The 15,906-nt window shown below is 39.1% G+C and overlaps 1 protein-coding gene across 2 annotated transcripts in view; it reads left to right on the forward strand.

Annotated features, from left to right (window-relative positions):
* The first annotated feature begins 2,675 nt into the window (after nt 1-2,675).
* LOC102937625 (N-deacetylase and N-sulfotransferase 3) overlaps nt 2,676-15,906 on the forward strand; it is a 108,546-nt gene continuing 95,315 nt past the window's right edge. Inside the window, exons 1-3 of one of the 2 annotated variants that reach the window (XM_043545526.1) lie at nt 2,676-3,186; nt 10,150-10,265; nt 11,039-12,168. In XM_043545526.1, coding sequence (XP_043401461.1) covers nt 11,188-12,168 — 981 coding nt within the window. In that variant the 5' untranslated portion in view covers nt 2,676-3,186; nt 10,150-10,265; nt 11,039-11,187. The remainder of the gene's footprint in view (nt 3,187-10,149; nt 10,266-11,038; nt 12,169-15,906) is intronic. The other variant, XM_037897115.2, reaches the window with a different exon arrangement.

Genomic DNA, 15,906 nt, shown 5'->3' on the forward strand with positions numbered 1-15,906 from the left:
TTTCGCGAGCTACAGCTCACTTCATCTTCTTAGTTACTTGCATTTAACTCAGTTGAAATCAATGAGGTTGCTAGTGTACCGAAGAAGAGAATCTGGCCTTTAGTCTCCTGTGAAACTGCATCTATTACAATAGGAAGTGATGAGTTCTGATCTCAGCCCGCCACTGGAAGGCAAGTTCTAACTGGAACCCAGACAATGAGTCCCTCTGTGACTTCTGGCAAATCATGGGTTAATCTTTTGTCTTACTTCTCTCCTCCTCTTCTCCCCCCTCCCCCCCCATATAAAATAAGGACAATAATACCCATGTCACAAGGGTATTTTAAGGATTCATTAGTTAATATTTATATAGTGCTTAGAAAATGAATATACTAAGCATTGTTAACGTTTTTGTATTTTTAAGGTTTTTTTTTTTTTTTTTTAAATAAAATCTGGATTCTGATTAGCTATAGTAACTTTGTATTATGCCTGGTAAATTAGGCAGTAGTTTTTTAAAAAAACAAAAGAATAAGACTAGGCAACTGATTCTTCTCAGATGTTCCATGTTTTCAATAATCTAAATGACTGTCACAGTCCTTCCCAGTAAAATTTACACAAATGAGATTATTTGATAAAAAGATGTAATAAAACAACAAGGTATCTGACTTTACTTAGCCTGGCAAAGCTACAAAAAGAAGTTGTTTAGTTTATGGAATGACATCTAACTGAGAAACAAATCATTTAAATGAAAAGTTAGAACAACGTGGAAGGGTTAATGTTATAACAAAGATTTCTTGTAACACAGAGAAATTTGTCATGCTTATAACTAGAGATGGGCCAAGGAAGCATTGTACAGATTATAATCCAAAATGGTCTTAAAATGGGGTTTGAAGTTTAGGTACAGAGTGAAAGGACAGCAAAGGTACACTTCAGATCAGTGGTGCTGAAAACTTGTGAGCTGTTCTTGAAAGATTTCATCCCCAAATCTCTCATATAGAACTGATTTTCTGGGATTTCCACTGTTTTCTGGATCTGGTCCAAAACAGAAGTCTCCTGTGTTTAGATTTGACACAGGCTGTACTACAAAGGGTATGTTTTTATTGGAGGATTTTAATTAGACTTCCCTTTGCCCCCATTAAATTTATGATAATGGGGGAAGAAGGAACAGGATTCTGAGGTTACAATTTGAGACTCTTTTATAACTTAACTATATGATAAATATATTCTTCATGTTCTTCACTGAGAATTTTCCTTGAGTAAGAACAGCAGAATTGGACACGAGGTGGGGGATGATTCATAAGCACAACTCAGTGCAGTGCTGCTGCATCAACCTTGCCCCTGACACTTATCATTGCATTTCAAGTCTTATTCATGTGTGAGTGAATAAAGAACCAAATCTTGCTTCTCTCATTCATGCTAACCAGTCCTACTGAAATCAATGGGACTGCTGGCATGAGAAAAGTGAACAAGGTTTGGCCCAAAGTATTTCCCAGTATCAACACTATGGACACACTGTGCTAGGTACTCTACAAACTGAACAAAATTACAGTCCCTACCCATCTATTTGCTTTGTGTTTGTACAGTACCAGCGGTGTCCATAGCTAGGGCTCCTAGTTGCTATGATAATACAAATAATAATGCAAATGAAGTGTATGACAAAATGTATGATTTCTCATACTTATTTGTATTGTAACCAGAGCACTCATGTCATCTATGCCCCCATATTTGGCTTTGGTATGCCCCAAACACATGAAGTAGGGGTGTGTGTATATACACAAACATTATCTGTATTTCTATAGTGCTTTTTATCCCCAAATTTCAGGATACTTTATAAATACTAATTACTGAGGCCGTAAGTACTATCGTCCTTAGTTTAAAACGTGTAAACTGAGGGCTTATGTGAGTTGCTCACTATCAGATAATGAGTTAGGAATTGAATGTCGGTATTCTGGCTGCGAGTCCCCCCTCTACATTCCGGTCGGCAATAGATTTCCCCACTACATGCTGCGTACAGACACACCCTCGAGATTAGTTTGTCATGTTCTGGGACGTAGTTACTATGTCAGACTAAGGGTGGAGAGAGGCAAAAAATACAATCCTAATTCTTTACTGAAATGACAAGTTTAAGATATTGGGTGAATGAGTGGGTTGGAACCTGAAATAAACTGGAGCAGGTCACTCTTTACACAGATCCAGTGCATCGACACCAGGTGTCTCCTCCAGTGCATGAATGCATCTGTGCAATCACAAACCTCCAGGGGGCTAAGGTGGAATAGCTACACAACTAGAGAGGAAGGCAGTGTAAGTAGCTAGCTAGCCAGAGTGGGGAGAGGCGACTGGATGAAACACGTAGGCGTGAGGGGCCTGGAGGGCATCTTGGGGTGGAAATATCGTTTAATACACCGTTTGGTACAATAAGGAGGAGGCAGGAAGTACACTGCAAGAGACAGCAGGCGCTACCCAGACTGTCCTCGGGGAGGAGGAAACACCCTGCCCTGCTACGCCTCCCTGCTGCTCCGTGCAGCTGGGCGCCTAGCGCAGCAGCGAGCCGGCCGCGGAGAGCGGCTGCCGGTGAGCGTAGTAGCTTTGCTCCCCCGGCGGCCGAGCATGGACTAGAAGCCGCCGCGGCGAGCTCCGCAGCCACGCACCCAACCCCTTGCGCAAGCCTCCCCGCGAAGGAGGCGACTGGGGAAGGGAGGAGCCTCCGCCGGCCAATGGCGGGGAAGCCGGAGTCCCCCGCTCGCTGCTCCGGCCGCCTCTGCGAGTGCGAGAGGCACGAAGACGCGCAGCGTCCAGCTCGCTAGAGCGAGAGGCGGCGGGCTCTGGCTGGCCCACGCTCCGCCGCGGCGCCCCGCCGCCTGCAGCGCAGCCCCTCACCCTTCGCGGCGGCTGCTCAGAGCTTTGCTTGGCTCATTCTGCTCCTGGGCGCTTGGGTCGTGCCGGCTGCTGCCTAGAGTCACCTCCAGCTCCCCCTGGTTGGGGGAGGAAGGAGCGAAGCTCTGCCTTTGGGGTGAGGGAGGCTCCAGGGGCTGTACCGCCTGCCTCCTCCTGGTGCTTCGGTCGGGGCTTTGCAGACCGGATTGAGAGGGCAGCGGAGAGAGAGAGGGAAAGACTGGCACCGGCCACTCGTCCCGTCCCAGGAGGAGCTGCATGCAGCAGGTCTAGGGGAAGTGGAAGCTGCACCGGCATGTTCCTGGAGTGCACCTGGAGGTAATAATTGGGGCAGGGCTGGGCTCACATTTTGTGCTTTAAGCCTAGATAGAAAAGTCTCCAAACTCTATTATCTCCTAATCTCCTCACTCTCGGCCACTCCCGCCCCCAGCAAACTTCTGCGGGGCGTACTTATTGGTGACGGTGCAACTTTTAGTGCGTACGGACCTTTTCCCTCTCTCATTTTAATCAGGTCTGTTCAGACCTACAGCTCCTGGGCGGTTCTGCTGGTGTGAATGGTCTGGAGAGTTATGCATGCAGCGATTATTTGCGGGGATGTATATTTATCAGCGTAGTTTATTAACCCTTCAACTGGCAAGATATGGCTTCGTTTCTAAAAATAGCCTTTAACGACACATCCCAAGTTTAGTATATCGCATTTGGGAGAGTTCCTATTTATTAGCTCAGTTAGCATCTGTCTTCCTGATCTGGTACCCAAACCAGCCCTGCAGTTAATAGGTTTTTCTGTGTGACACTGTTGCCCTCTAGTGTTTTAGGACACTTAGAGCTGCTTGATTGCTGTGTTAGTAAAAATAAAATATCTTAACAATACAGTCATAACCCATTAGCTGTTAGCGTCTGAAATCATCCCGAACCCATGCAGAATTTGGCATGTGCTAATGTTTATTTCAGATGTTATGTATATAATTGAGAAGTTCTATCAGCCTTTTGAAATTTTATCTAGGTAAACTACTTACTAACAATTAGTTGACTCTTCAGGCCTGCCAGATAATTGTTTTGGAAATATGAGGCCTTTTGACCAAACAATAGAAGTAGGTTTTTTTTCATCCAGTTTTTCACCTAAGTTTTTCAGCATTAATGAAATACCTGCATTTAATCTTTTTGACAAGCATCAGTTAGGAATATGTTGGAAATAGCATAGTTTTATGATGAAAGTACCTGGGAGACAGAAGAACTGAGTCGCCCACAGACTACCTTTGTGTGACCTGGGGCAAATCACTTAACTTCTGTATGATTGAGTTTCTGCCTCAGTAAAAAATGGAGATAGTAATGCTTATTTCACAGAAATATTGTATAAGTAAATTTAGTGATATTTGTAAAGCTGTTTGAGATCCTTGGCTAGAAAGTAGTGAAGGGAGGTCACATAGTAATGTTGAAAACAAAAAAATATTTTTTAGCAAATTAAACTTTTTCAGAGCTTTCTTTCTTAAATAAACCAACAGTTTTCTAAACACTATTTCATTAATTTTTAAAACTCGTTTACTAACAGATCATTATGCAGTCATCCCCTCCATATAGGGCAATATTTCCTGTTGGTGTCACTCTGTGTAAAACAACACATCAAAAAGCTGAAGGTACAGAGATTTAATAAAATGAATAATACTTGCCAGAAGGATTTGGACAGAGTGTTTACCTCCTGATTTCTATGCTTTTAAAGAATCTTTAGTCCATCTAATCCATCCCACCTGTCAGTTGGTACACTTAGAAATGTTAAGTCCCCAGATAGTCATCTGCTCCAGCCCTGAAATTGTGATACTTATAGCTTTCAATTACTTTCCATGTCACATATTAATATCCTTTTCAGTTAAAAATCTCTTCCAAACATGTAGACTAAATATCAGCTTTCTTATTTTGTATTTTCCTGAGTATTCAGTGCTTGACTTTTATGGCAGACAGAGATTGGTACCAAGTACTTGGAACCAGTATGTATTTTTATTGTGGATTCAAAATATGCATACTATCATATGTACCACCATTGCTTGCCAATAGACATTGTTCCTTTGTGCCTGGTCATTCATTAATTCACAAAGGTTTGCCTGTTTAGCAACATTAATGTAATAATTTCAACAGAACTTCCTAATTAGGTCAACGCTTTATTTTCTCTGGCATATTTCATGATTGTTTGTCTAAAAATGGCATTTTTGTTCAGTCTAGTTAAATAATGTACCAATCATAATTTTAATGCTACACAATATGGAAAATATTTGTATTGTTTCTGGTTTTCATTTAAAACCAGTTTTTCATATTGAACTTGAACATATTTTAGCTGTGCAGGCAGTGGTCAGTGTACAAAGGAACCGAGCTAGAATGTTGTTTTAATGTGTTGTTAGGTTAGGAGAGAGAGACATAAAGATCTGTGCGGCTATATGTAACTGCAGAAATATCTTTTACAGTAAATAATATTTGATGGGTAACTAGGGAGGCCTGACTTCATATCATTTTTGTTTGCTCTTTGTAAACCAGAGGTGTTTTCAGAATGCAATGTCAAGAAGAATTTATGTATACCAGATGATAGAAGGAGCTGAGTGTAGCATAATTGTACTGTTCCTACACAGGGATCAGGATATACAATATGTGGCTGAGGTAAACCTTAAGTTGAACTAAATGATCTTGCTTCAAATTGGAAACTATTTTTATAGGCTTTATTTTCTCTTTTGGTTTTGGATATTTTCAAGTTTTTCATTGATTATGCGGATGAAAATAGATTTGTAATATAGCTGAGTTAAAGAAAATCGCGTCTGGTGGGTTAAAAGGTTTGCTGACAAACACTAACACAATTTTAACAGACTTCAGTTTGTATGAGGAGTGGGTAGGGTGACCAGATGTCCCGATTTTATAGGGACAGTCCCGATTTTTGAGTCTTTTTCTTATATAGGTTCCCATTACCCCCCACCCCCGTCCCGATTTTTCACACTTGCTGTGTGGTCACCCTAGGGGTGGGATTCCATTTGGACGTACATTTCTTGAGAAATTGACCCCAAATATAGAGGGAAGGATTAACCTAGAATTGAAGTCATTTCTAAAAAAACACAAATACTAATTATGTCACTGAATGGCCAAGAGTATAACTTTCTCCAATTATCTTTTACATCCTGCACACAGAAAAAATGTATTTCCATTGTATAAAGGACCATTGCACGCTAGTGGAGAACCCATGCAAGAGGACTACATGCTTCCCTCTGCACCATGGGACTCTCTGTGGCAGATTTTTGCTCTACCATACAGAGGGGGGCAAATTGTCATGCTGGGGATGTGGCCACTATGTTCACACACAACCCAAGTCTACAAGGGATGCATACCAAAAGGAGGCTGCAAGCCAGCTACATGAATTTGAATGTCCTGATCCATAGGCTTAAGTAGAGAGATCTTTTTGCAAAGGTAATATACACATTTTTAATGCTTTGATATGTGTATGCTTTAGAAACCAATAAGGGCATATGCATGATCTACACATATGTGACCTCCAGCCTCAATTACTACAACCCATTAGTGTGCCCGATCCTCAGCTGGTAAATCAGCATAGGTCCATTAAAGTCAATTTAGCTACACTGATTTACACTGAGGATTTGTTCATTATATCCAGGAATGAAACCACACACCCAGAAAAAGGTGCAAGTGACACAAAGCACAACAGTTTGTTTGCAAAGTAACACTGGTTCTTTGAGCACATCATGCAGGGTGCTGTTCTCAGCATTGGCTTACCATTGAACACAGAGGCCAATTGAAGATTGCTGGCCTAATATTCAAAGCCATTTATGGGGATTGGCCCTAGCTACCTGGGCATTTACCACTTCTCCCACTGCAGCTATGTTCCGCTGGAACGATGAAACTGTCAATTAATTGGATGAGAACTAGTGGCTATATGAGACAGAATTTTCCCAGGAGCTGGACTATGGAAGTTGCTCCCATAAGAGGGAGGAATGACCATGGTACCCCTTGCATTCAGAACTTAATGCAAAGCTCATTTCCTTTACTTAAATTTCCTTTAGTAGGTTTGTTGTATGTGAGAAGAACCTATTTGTCTATATATCAAAACATTTGTACCTATTCAAATTTACATATGGGGAAGACAAAAAGAGATTATTTCTTTTCATCTTTGGGAGGCCCTGTGAGATAACATGTTAGGAGCAATGTTGTAGTACAGGGGTCGGCAGCCTTTCAGAAGTGGTGTGCCGAGTCTTCATTTATTCACTCTAATTTAAGGTTTCGTGTGCCAGTAATACATCTTAATGTTTTTGGAAGGTCTTTTTCTATTAGTCTATAATATATAATTAAACTATTGTTGTATGTAAAGTAAATAAGTCTTTTAAAATGTTTAAGAAGCTTCATTTAAAATTAAACTAAAATGCAGAGCCCCCGGACCGGTGGCCAGGACCTGGGCAGTGTGAGTGCCACTGAAAATCAGCTTGCATGCCAAAGGTTGCCTACCCCTGCTAGTGTAGTACCTAGATTAATAGATTCTGGTCTCGATCTGCAGGTGGATACTTAATGAATGCAAAAGTCTTAAAGATCAATTTAGGGATTCTCAGACAGGGACTGAGGTGCAGTGTTGAAGAAGTGCAGGGGTAGCTTGCACTGCTGCAGACTGAGTGGCACATTCTCCTTCACAGGTCATTGTATAGTATTGTACAATAATGGTACAAGGCCCTATAATAGTGGGAGTGTAATGTTTGGGGCTCTTTTTGGATTCTGTGGTGGTATTTTACATATGAGGCAAGATCCTCATCTGGTGTAAATCATCATGGTTCAATTGAAGTAAATGAACTATGTTGGTTATACTAGTTGAGGAACGGTCCCAAGTTTTTGAAGTTACCAAACCAAAACAATACCAACAAACTCATAACTCTTCTCAAATCTCAGACGTTTCAGATATCTCTTTGATTTCTTATGTGCTGCTCCTTATGCTTGGAATTCTTTCTTTTGTTTTATTAATCAGATAACCACAATTCTTCATTCAGATCACTTCATAAAATAAATTGGTTTCAGGAAGTATTTCAGTGGTAGTCCAACATAATAATAAGTGTTCTTAGAAACCAAACAAAAAAATCCACAAACATTCTACAAATTGTGTCCACAAATGAGAAGCCTGTCTGAAAACAACCTCATAATCTTGCCTCAATCATTCAAGATTGAGCTTTCTCTTTGTTACCTTACTTCCAATCAGATCAGTCATCTCTTTATTGCTCGCTAGGCTGATAGTCCCTCTGACAATAATAGCCTAAGCATCTAACAGTGCTCACTATTCAAAAGTATTCTGTTGATCCTTGTAACACATGCAGGTTGTCATTTAGTCTTTATTTTTAATAAAATTTGCAAATTCTCTCTTCAGACAGCTGTCTCTACTTTCTAGAGCCAGGATATCTCCTTCCCCTCCCCCCCCCCCATCCACCTTTATGCTTTGGGGCTTTGAACACAGTGTGCAACAGGGAGGGCAAGTTTGTTGTGCTTCAGTGCAAATGTGAGTGACTGTTATGTCCAGTTGTGAGTAAAGATAAGAGCTAGGTGTAAGCCTTTCCACTGCGTGTGCTAAGTCTTAATACATCTGTGCACCTTTTCTTTACTCTCAAGAACAGGGTAAAAAGGGGAAAGTTATGGGCAGAGAATGAATTTGTCTGGCAAGACATGGGCTTAAATGTAATCCCCATCATATGAGAAACATAGCTATGCTTTCACAACTTTTCCCTAGTCCTGTTAAGCAGGAAAAACTTGGGTGACGTATTCTAAAGCTACTGTTAAAGCGAGATTGGGTTCCCCTCAGCTCACACTTCCTTACTCATTACTTTTTACCTTGTGTTTATACTCCTTACTTTCACTTTGCAGGATCAACCCCCTGGAATGTAGTTAAAGTTGAGAAAGTTAAAAGGACATTGAGTTTTTAGTAACACTCCCAATCAGAAATTTGAAAATAAAAAGGCCTGATTTAAATTGGGAATTAAGTTTGGAGTTTTGCTAATGACTGTATTAGATGCAGGAAAGAGCCCAAATTTCTTTCACTACTAATCTTCTCCTTCAGCCATTTGTCAATATTAGTTTGTTTTCTTGCATTTCTTGTGGTGCACAAACTTATTCTGTCTTGTTCAGTTATTTTCTCAAATATTCTCAAAGTGCCAGGAATAGGAATTCCTAGCAAAATAGCTTGATAACTTGGCAGAAGCAGAGCGCAAAGTGTTGTGGGCCAAAGACCTCTAAAAACATGCACAATTGTATATTTTGCATAATGGGTATATGGCAGGCATCATCTGCTAGTTTGTACACAAATTGCAGGGTTTTGTGGTTACAAATGGATTTACCCACTATTGTGAGTGAGATCCATTACAATTTAACCCTGTAGATTTTACATATATAAGCAGTGGCTTTTGGCTTTAAATTTTGTGGCTCCTTCAGTGTTAGATTTTAAAAAAAAAAAATATCAATAACTCTTTCTGTTGCATTAAAAATACATTAAGAGGATGTGTGGTTAAGCACTCAAAAGTCAGGAAAAGACCAAGCTAAATGTTGCAAACACAAACTTAATATTGACCCCTATGTGTATTATATATGATACATTCTGCGATTACATTGATGTGTTCTGTTTCCTAAATAATACCATGTAATACGTAATTTTTGTTGCAACCTTAGTTAGCTGTCTTGCAATACTTGCTTTATTCTTTTATATTTAATTTGATTGTCATATTTTTCCAGTTTATTTTTTTAAATAGGTGTATAATTTTATCAGTAGCTATTATCTTTTTAGGCAGCACCACAGTTTTCTTTAGATACAGCTCAGAGCATAAGTTGCAAACTTAGGTGGCTCATGGGCCAGTACGTTTCTATTATTACCCTGTGTTTATACTTAATCTGACGTGTATTATATTTAATATGGCGTACATAAGCATGGTTTATTATATACTTTTAGTATAAAATACTTAATGTATACAGAATAGTACACTGTAGAACACATGCCTCTAACATAGTAAAAAAGATTGTAATTTATACTGTATTATCTGAGAAATCGTGTGTGACCATGTAATGAAAGAATCTCATCATGTGCACACACAACAGGGCAGAGTTAAGGATATGCATGCAACTTTAACGTCTCAAGAGAAATCTTCACGCAAGAGTGAGTGCATTTAAGCAGACAATCTTAACCTCTCTTAACTTGTTTTTTTTAATCTGGTTATGAAATCTCCTATGTGTGGAAGGTTGGGAGAGGCAGGGTTTGCTTGTTTGCTTTGTTTTTAGGAAAATGACAGGAAAAGAAATATATGACGTGAAAATATTTGGCTGGACGCCACTGGAATGCCCTGTGTCCTACACTTTGAGTTCCACAGGAGGAGTTCCTCTCTTGCCAATTTTAGGTGTGCTGCTTTGTATCTTACAAGTGTTTAGTGTGGGCAAAATCCCTGTCTTCTTTTGTGTACTGGCAGCAGAATTGATACAGTTTCCTGTGCAAGTGGGGGCAGTATGTGGGAGTTGGGCAGGGGATATGCATACTTCTGTGTAATGGACCTCAGTCGGCAGAAGCTCTCTGCCAATGTGACTCTCTCTTCAATATAATGTAACATGTCCCTCTCTCTGCTTGATCCACAGAAGAGGTGATCTCTTACAGCTGCCAGCTATGGGATCTAGGGCCAGATTTTAAAAGGTGTTTAGGTGCCTAAAGATGCAGATCGGCACTTTTGAAAATCCCACTAGGTGCCTAACTGTCTAACTCCAATTAAAACCCCCTTTAAAAATCTGGGCCTTGATCTTTTTACTCAAGATGTAGAGTCTCTTAGCTCTTGATATCCTGTGCCCAGTTCCTGATGATGACCAAAGTGGTGCTTATTACACAAGGACACTGGAAGTAGCTGGGGCTAGACTACAGGTGGGGTGGAGGATCTCTCTGACTCCCGTCCTGTAGAATTAGGAAGTGCAAAGGTGAAAATTGTGAGTTATAGAATATGAATATAATAAATAGTAGAGGGGGGGGGGAATTAACAGAACTGGTTCAAAAGTTACAAAAGAAACTACCTAAGTTCTGAATTAATTTCTGAGCCTATCTTAGCAATGGTTTGCCTGCTACCAGCTAATTGAAATGCAATAATATTTTTATGGATGCATTAAACTTATACTTTTCTTTTTGTTTTAGACTATACCTTCTCTAAAGCTTGCTGAAGATAGACATATGTGCTGCAATGGTGACATAAATTATTAAGCAGGACTGGAAAAAGTTGTTGAAAAGTTGTGGGTTTTTTTAATGCTGCTGCTGTTGGAAGCAGTCTAAGGCAAGTATACAACATGAGTTTTGTCATGAAACTTCACAGACATTTTCAAAGAACAGTTATCGTACTTGCCACTTTTTGTATGGTGAGCATTGTTATTTCTGCTTACTATTTGTATAATGGCTACAAACAGGAAAATGAACTTTCTGAGATCTCTTCAGAAGTGGAATGTGGTGATCTTCAGCTGTTGCCATACAAGTTAATGGAGCTCAAGACAGTGAAGCCCATTGATCCCATGAGGACTGATCCCATAGTGCTGGTGTTTGTGGAAAGCCAATACTCAACACTCGGTCAAGATATAATAACAATTCTAGAATCCAGCAGATTTCAGTATCACATAGAGATTGCTCCTGCGAAAGGTGATCTTCCAGTGCTTATAGACAAAAATAAAGGCAAATATGTTCTCATTGTATATGAAAATATTTTAAAGTATGTGAATATGGACTCATGGAACAAAGGCCTTCTAGATAAATACTGTATTGAATATGGTGTGGGTGTTATTGGATTCCATAAGGGCAGCGAGAACAGCTTGCAGAGCATTCAGTTTAAGGGCTTTCCTTTCCATGTTCATGGCAATCTGGGTGTTAAGGACTGTTGTGTTAACCCTCATTCCCCATTGCTTCATGTAACTAAGTCCTCTAAGCTTGATAAAGGTCCCTTGCCTGGAAATGACTGGACAGTTTTCCAGATTAATCATTCAGCCTATCAGCCAGTGATATTTGCAAAAATAAAGACTACAGAAAACCTCCCACTACCCATCACTAAAAATGCTCTCCATGCCACAGTAGTTCATGACCTGGGGCTTCATGATGGGATTCAGAGAGTTCTCTTCGGCAGCAACTTGAACTTTTGGCTGCACAAGCTGATCTTTATAGATGCCGTCTCTTTCCTGTCTGGGAAAAAGCTCACATTGTCCTTGGATAGGTACATTCTTGTTGACATAGATGACATCTTTGTTGGGAAAGAAGGAACAAGGATGAATGTCAATGATGTGCAGGTACAGTATGTGCAAAAACCACTATTCTGCTACTGCAAAAGCATGAATTCTTATTTTTTAAACTGAAATTAATATTTTAAATTTACCAAAGATGCAACTCTATCTTGCTGCACCAATCCCAAGTATATGTTTGGCATGGGAAAAATCCCTTGGGCTTTGGGGAGACAGAATCCTTCTCCCTTGCAGGCTACAAAGTTCCTTTGTGGCACCTGCTGCAACCTCAGAGCTGGAATAGAATCTACAGCCTATTAACTTGCCTCTCGCAAAGGTGCTGGGAGAGGCTGGTGGATCATAGTGACAGATCCTCTGGCCAATTCAGGTACTCACTGAAGTGACAGAGAAGGAGCAGCTGCTGAACTTTGTGCTGAAGGTGTGTGCTCCTGTTTGAAATCTTGGGATTCTGCTTTCCTGCCCACATGAAAACTGGTTCTGCTGTATCCAGAGCCCTCTGCATCTATGAAAGGGAATAAAGAGGATAGGGTTTCCCACTAATAGCAGCCAAACTTATAAAAAGTTAAGATATTGCAAAGGATCTGATCCTTCAAAGTGCTAAGCACGTACTGGGAGATACTTCGCTGGGAATTGAGGATACTCTCACTTTCCAGGAGGTCTCCAGCACCTCTCAGGATTGGAGCTAGATCCTTAATATGTAATACATGCATGATCATAGGAGCTAGATCATTCGTATGTAATACATGCATGAGGCAGTCTTACAAGCAGAAGGTGAATGAGTTGATCTGATAAGAAATGTCAACATAAATTTTAAAGAAGACCATATTGGATTATTAATCATTTTGAAGTGTCAGGAGTTAGTCACAGCATTTCACCCTTTTTATTTCCATATTTTGTGGCTCTTACATGCAACGAAGCTAGTGTTTATACATGTCTGAAATAGTTACTCGTTGACTTTCCAGTGCTTGTGAGTTTTCCACTATTTTTAGTTATAAACACCTGCAGGGTCCTTCTTCACTCTTGTTGCTCTGCCATTCAAGTACAGTGGTGGGTTATGGGTGCATGAGGGTGACCTTTGAAGCACATTATCTTTATGCTTTACACCTATTCTTTTTTCAGAAGAATCTAGTAGGAAAACACCTTGAAAAAACTGAGGTCTTTGTTCTAGAAGCTAAAAATTGGACAAACGATGAAGATATTTGTTACACTGCCAACACTTCTAGCTAGGTTAAGAGCTGTAAGACAACTCGGAGGGGGGGAAAAGGGTAATTGGGAAACATTTTTGCTAATTTCAGGTTTGTTTTTTTTTAAACTGTACTTAATTGATGAAGAGGATCTCATTAAATTACCACTAAATTTATTGAGCTACAAAACCCTCTAAATGTATTGGCTCATTCAACAAGTGTTTTTGGGTTGACAATTCCACACACAGTTTTTCTTCAAAATTATAATTGACACTTTCTCTCAATTTTTCCAGAAATGTAAAACAATAACCTTAAAGTGTATTAAAATTTTTATATTTCTGATATAAAACTGTTGGAGGCTACCCAAAAATGCTTTCAACACATATATTCTGTAAGGATCTATGCTTTTTGGATGCCTAAGCAGTTTCATACAAATATAGGTACACAAGAAAAAAGGCACAATAACCTCTGTTTGTATGTGATGTGTGGTTGCAGCATTTCATTTTGGTGTTTGAGAACTTCTTACATGCGAAGTTGAATTACAGGGAAGATTTAGAGCCTGCTGCTGCTCCCGTTCCAGTCATTGTGACAAAGCTGCTTTGAAGGACTGGACTAATGAAATAAAATCTGAATTAAGAAATAGTACAGGTTCTCCACTATAATAAACTATTTCTGATCCTCATAATATCTTTCCCATTGGGGTTTTTTTTTGTTTCCCCTGTGAAGTGAACCTCAAAATGGCATTTTGGGTTCTGTTAGAAGAATAATTCACTGAAGTTAGTTATCAAAAAGCAATAAACTATACAGACAAATTTAAAAGACATTAAGAATAAAACATCTTTAATTCTTAAAGAAAATGCAAAAGCAGTGAGCTTTGTTACTATTTTGTGAGGCTAGTTTATAGTATTTACAAAGCACTTACTGCCACATGGGGAAAAAAAAAAAAAGAAATTATATAGAAAATAGGACTGTCAATTGCAGTTAACTCACGTGCTTAACTCTAATTAATTGCGATTTAAAAAATTACTTGCAATTAACAGTGCAATTAAAACTGCAATTAAACAATAGACTACCAATTGAAATTTATTAAATATTTTTGGATGTTTTTCTACATTTTTCAAATATATTGATTTCAATTACAACAGAATACAAAGTGTTCACTGCTCACTTTATATTATTATTTTTAATTACAAATATTTGCACTGTAAAAATGATAAAATAAATAGTATTTTCAGTTCACCTCTTACAAGTACTGTAGTGCAATCTCTTTATCATGAAAATGCAACTTACAAATGTAGATTTTTTTTGTTACATAACTGCACTCAAAAACAAAACAATGTAAAAGCTTAGTGCCTACAAGTCCACTCAGTCCTATTTCTTGTTCAGCCAATCGCTAAGACAAACAAGTTTGTTTACATTTACAGGAGATAATGCGGCCCACTTCTTTACAATTTCACCAGAAAGTGAGAACAGGCATTCGGACGGCACTTTTGTAGCCAGCATTACAAGGTATTTATGTGCCATATATGCTAAACATTCATATGCCCCTTCATGCTTCAGGTGCCATTCCAGAAGACATGCTTCTTTTGATGATGCTCGTTAAATTTAATTAATGCAATATTTTTTTGTGACTGAACTCCTTGGGGGAGAATTGTATGTCTCCTGCTCTGTTTTACCCACATTCTGCCATATATTTCATGTTATAGTAGTCTCGATGACTCAGCACATGTTCATTTTTAAGAACACTTTCACTGCAAATTTAACAAAATGCAAAGAAGGTACCAATGTGAGATTTCTAAAAATAGTTACAGCACTCAATCCAAGGTTTAAATATCTGAAGTGCCTTCCAAAATCTGAGAGGGATGAGGTGTGGAGCATGCTTTCAGAAGTCTTAAAAGAGCAACACTCCGATGCAAAAGCTACTTAACCCAAACCACCAAAAAAGAAAATCAGCCTTCTGCTGGTGGCCTCTGACTCAGATTATGAAAATGAACGTGTTGGTCTGCACTGTTTTGGATGGTTATCAAGCAGAACCTGTCATTTGCCTAGATGCATGTCCTCTGGAATGGTGGATGAAGCATGACGAGACATGAATCTTTAGCGCATCTGGCATGTAAATATCTTGTGACGCTGGCTGCAACAGTGCCATGTGAATGCTGCCTTCTCACTTTCAGGTGACATTATGAACAAGAAGCAGGCAGCATTATCTCCTTCAAATGTAAACAAATTTGTTTGTCTGAGCGATTGGTTGAACAAGAAATAGGACTGAGTGGACTTGTAGGCTCTAAAGTTTTACAGTGTTTTTGAATGCAGTTATTTTTTGTACATAATTCTACATTTGTAAGTTCAACTTCATGACAAACAGATTGCACTACAATACTTGTATTGGGTGAATTGAAAAATACTGTTTCTTTTTTTTACAGTGCAAATAATTGTAATTAAATATAAAGTGAGCACCATACACTTTGTATTCTGTGTTGTAATTGAAATCAATATATTTGAAAATGTAGAAAACATCCAAAAATATTTAAATAAATGGGATTCTATTGTTTAACAGTGCGATTAATCACACAATTGTTTCACAGCCCTAATGGAAAATATC

This window comes from Chelonia mydas, chromosome 4 (assembly GCF_015237465.2).
Source record: "Chelonia mydas isolate rCheMyd1 chromosome 4, rCheMyd1.pri.v2, whole genome shotgun sequence".
Classification (NCBI taxonomy): domain Eukaryota; kingdom Metazoa; phylum Chordata; order Testudines; family Cheloniidae; genus Chelonia; species Chelonia mydas.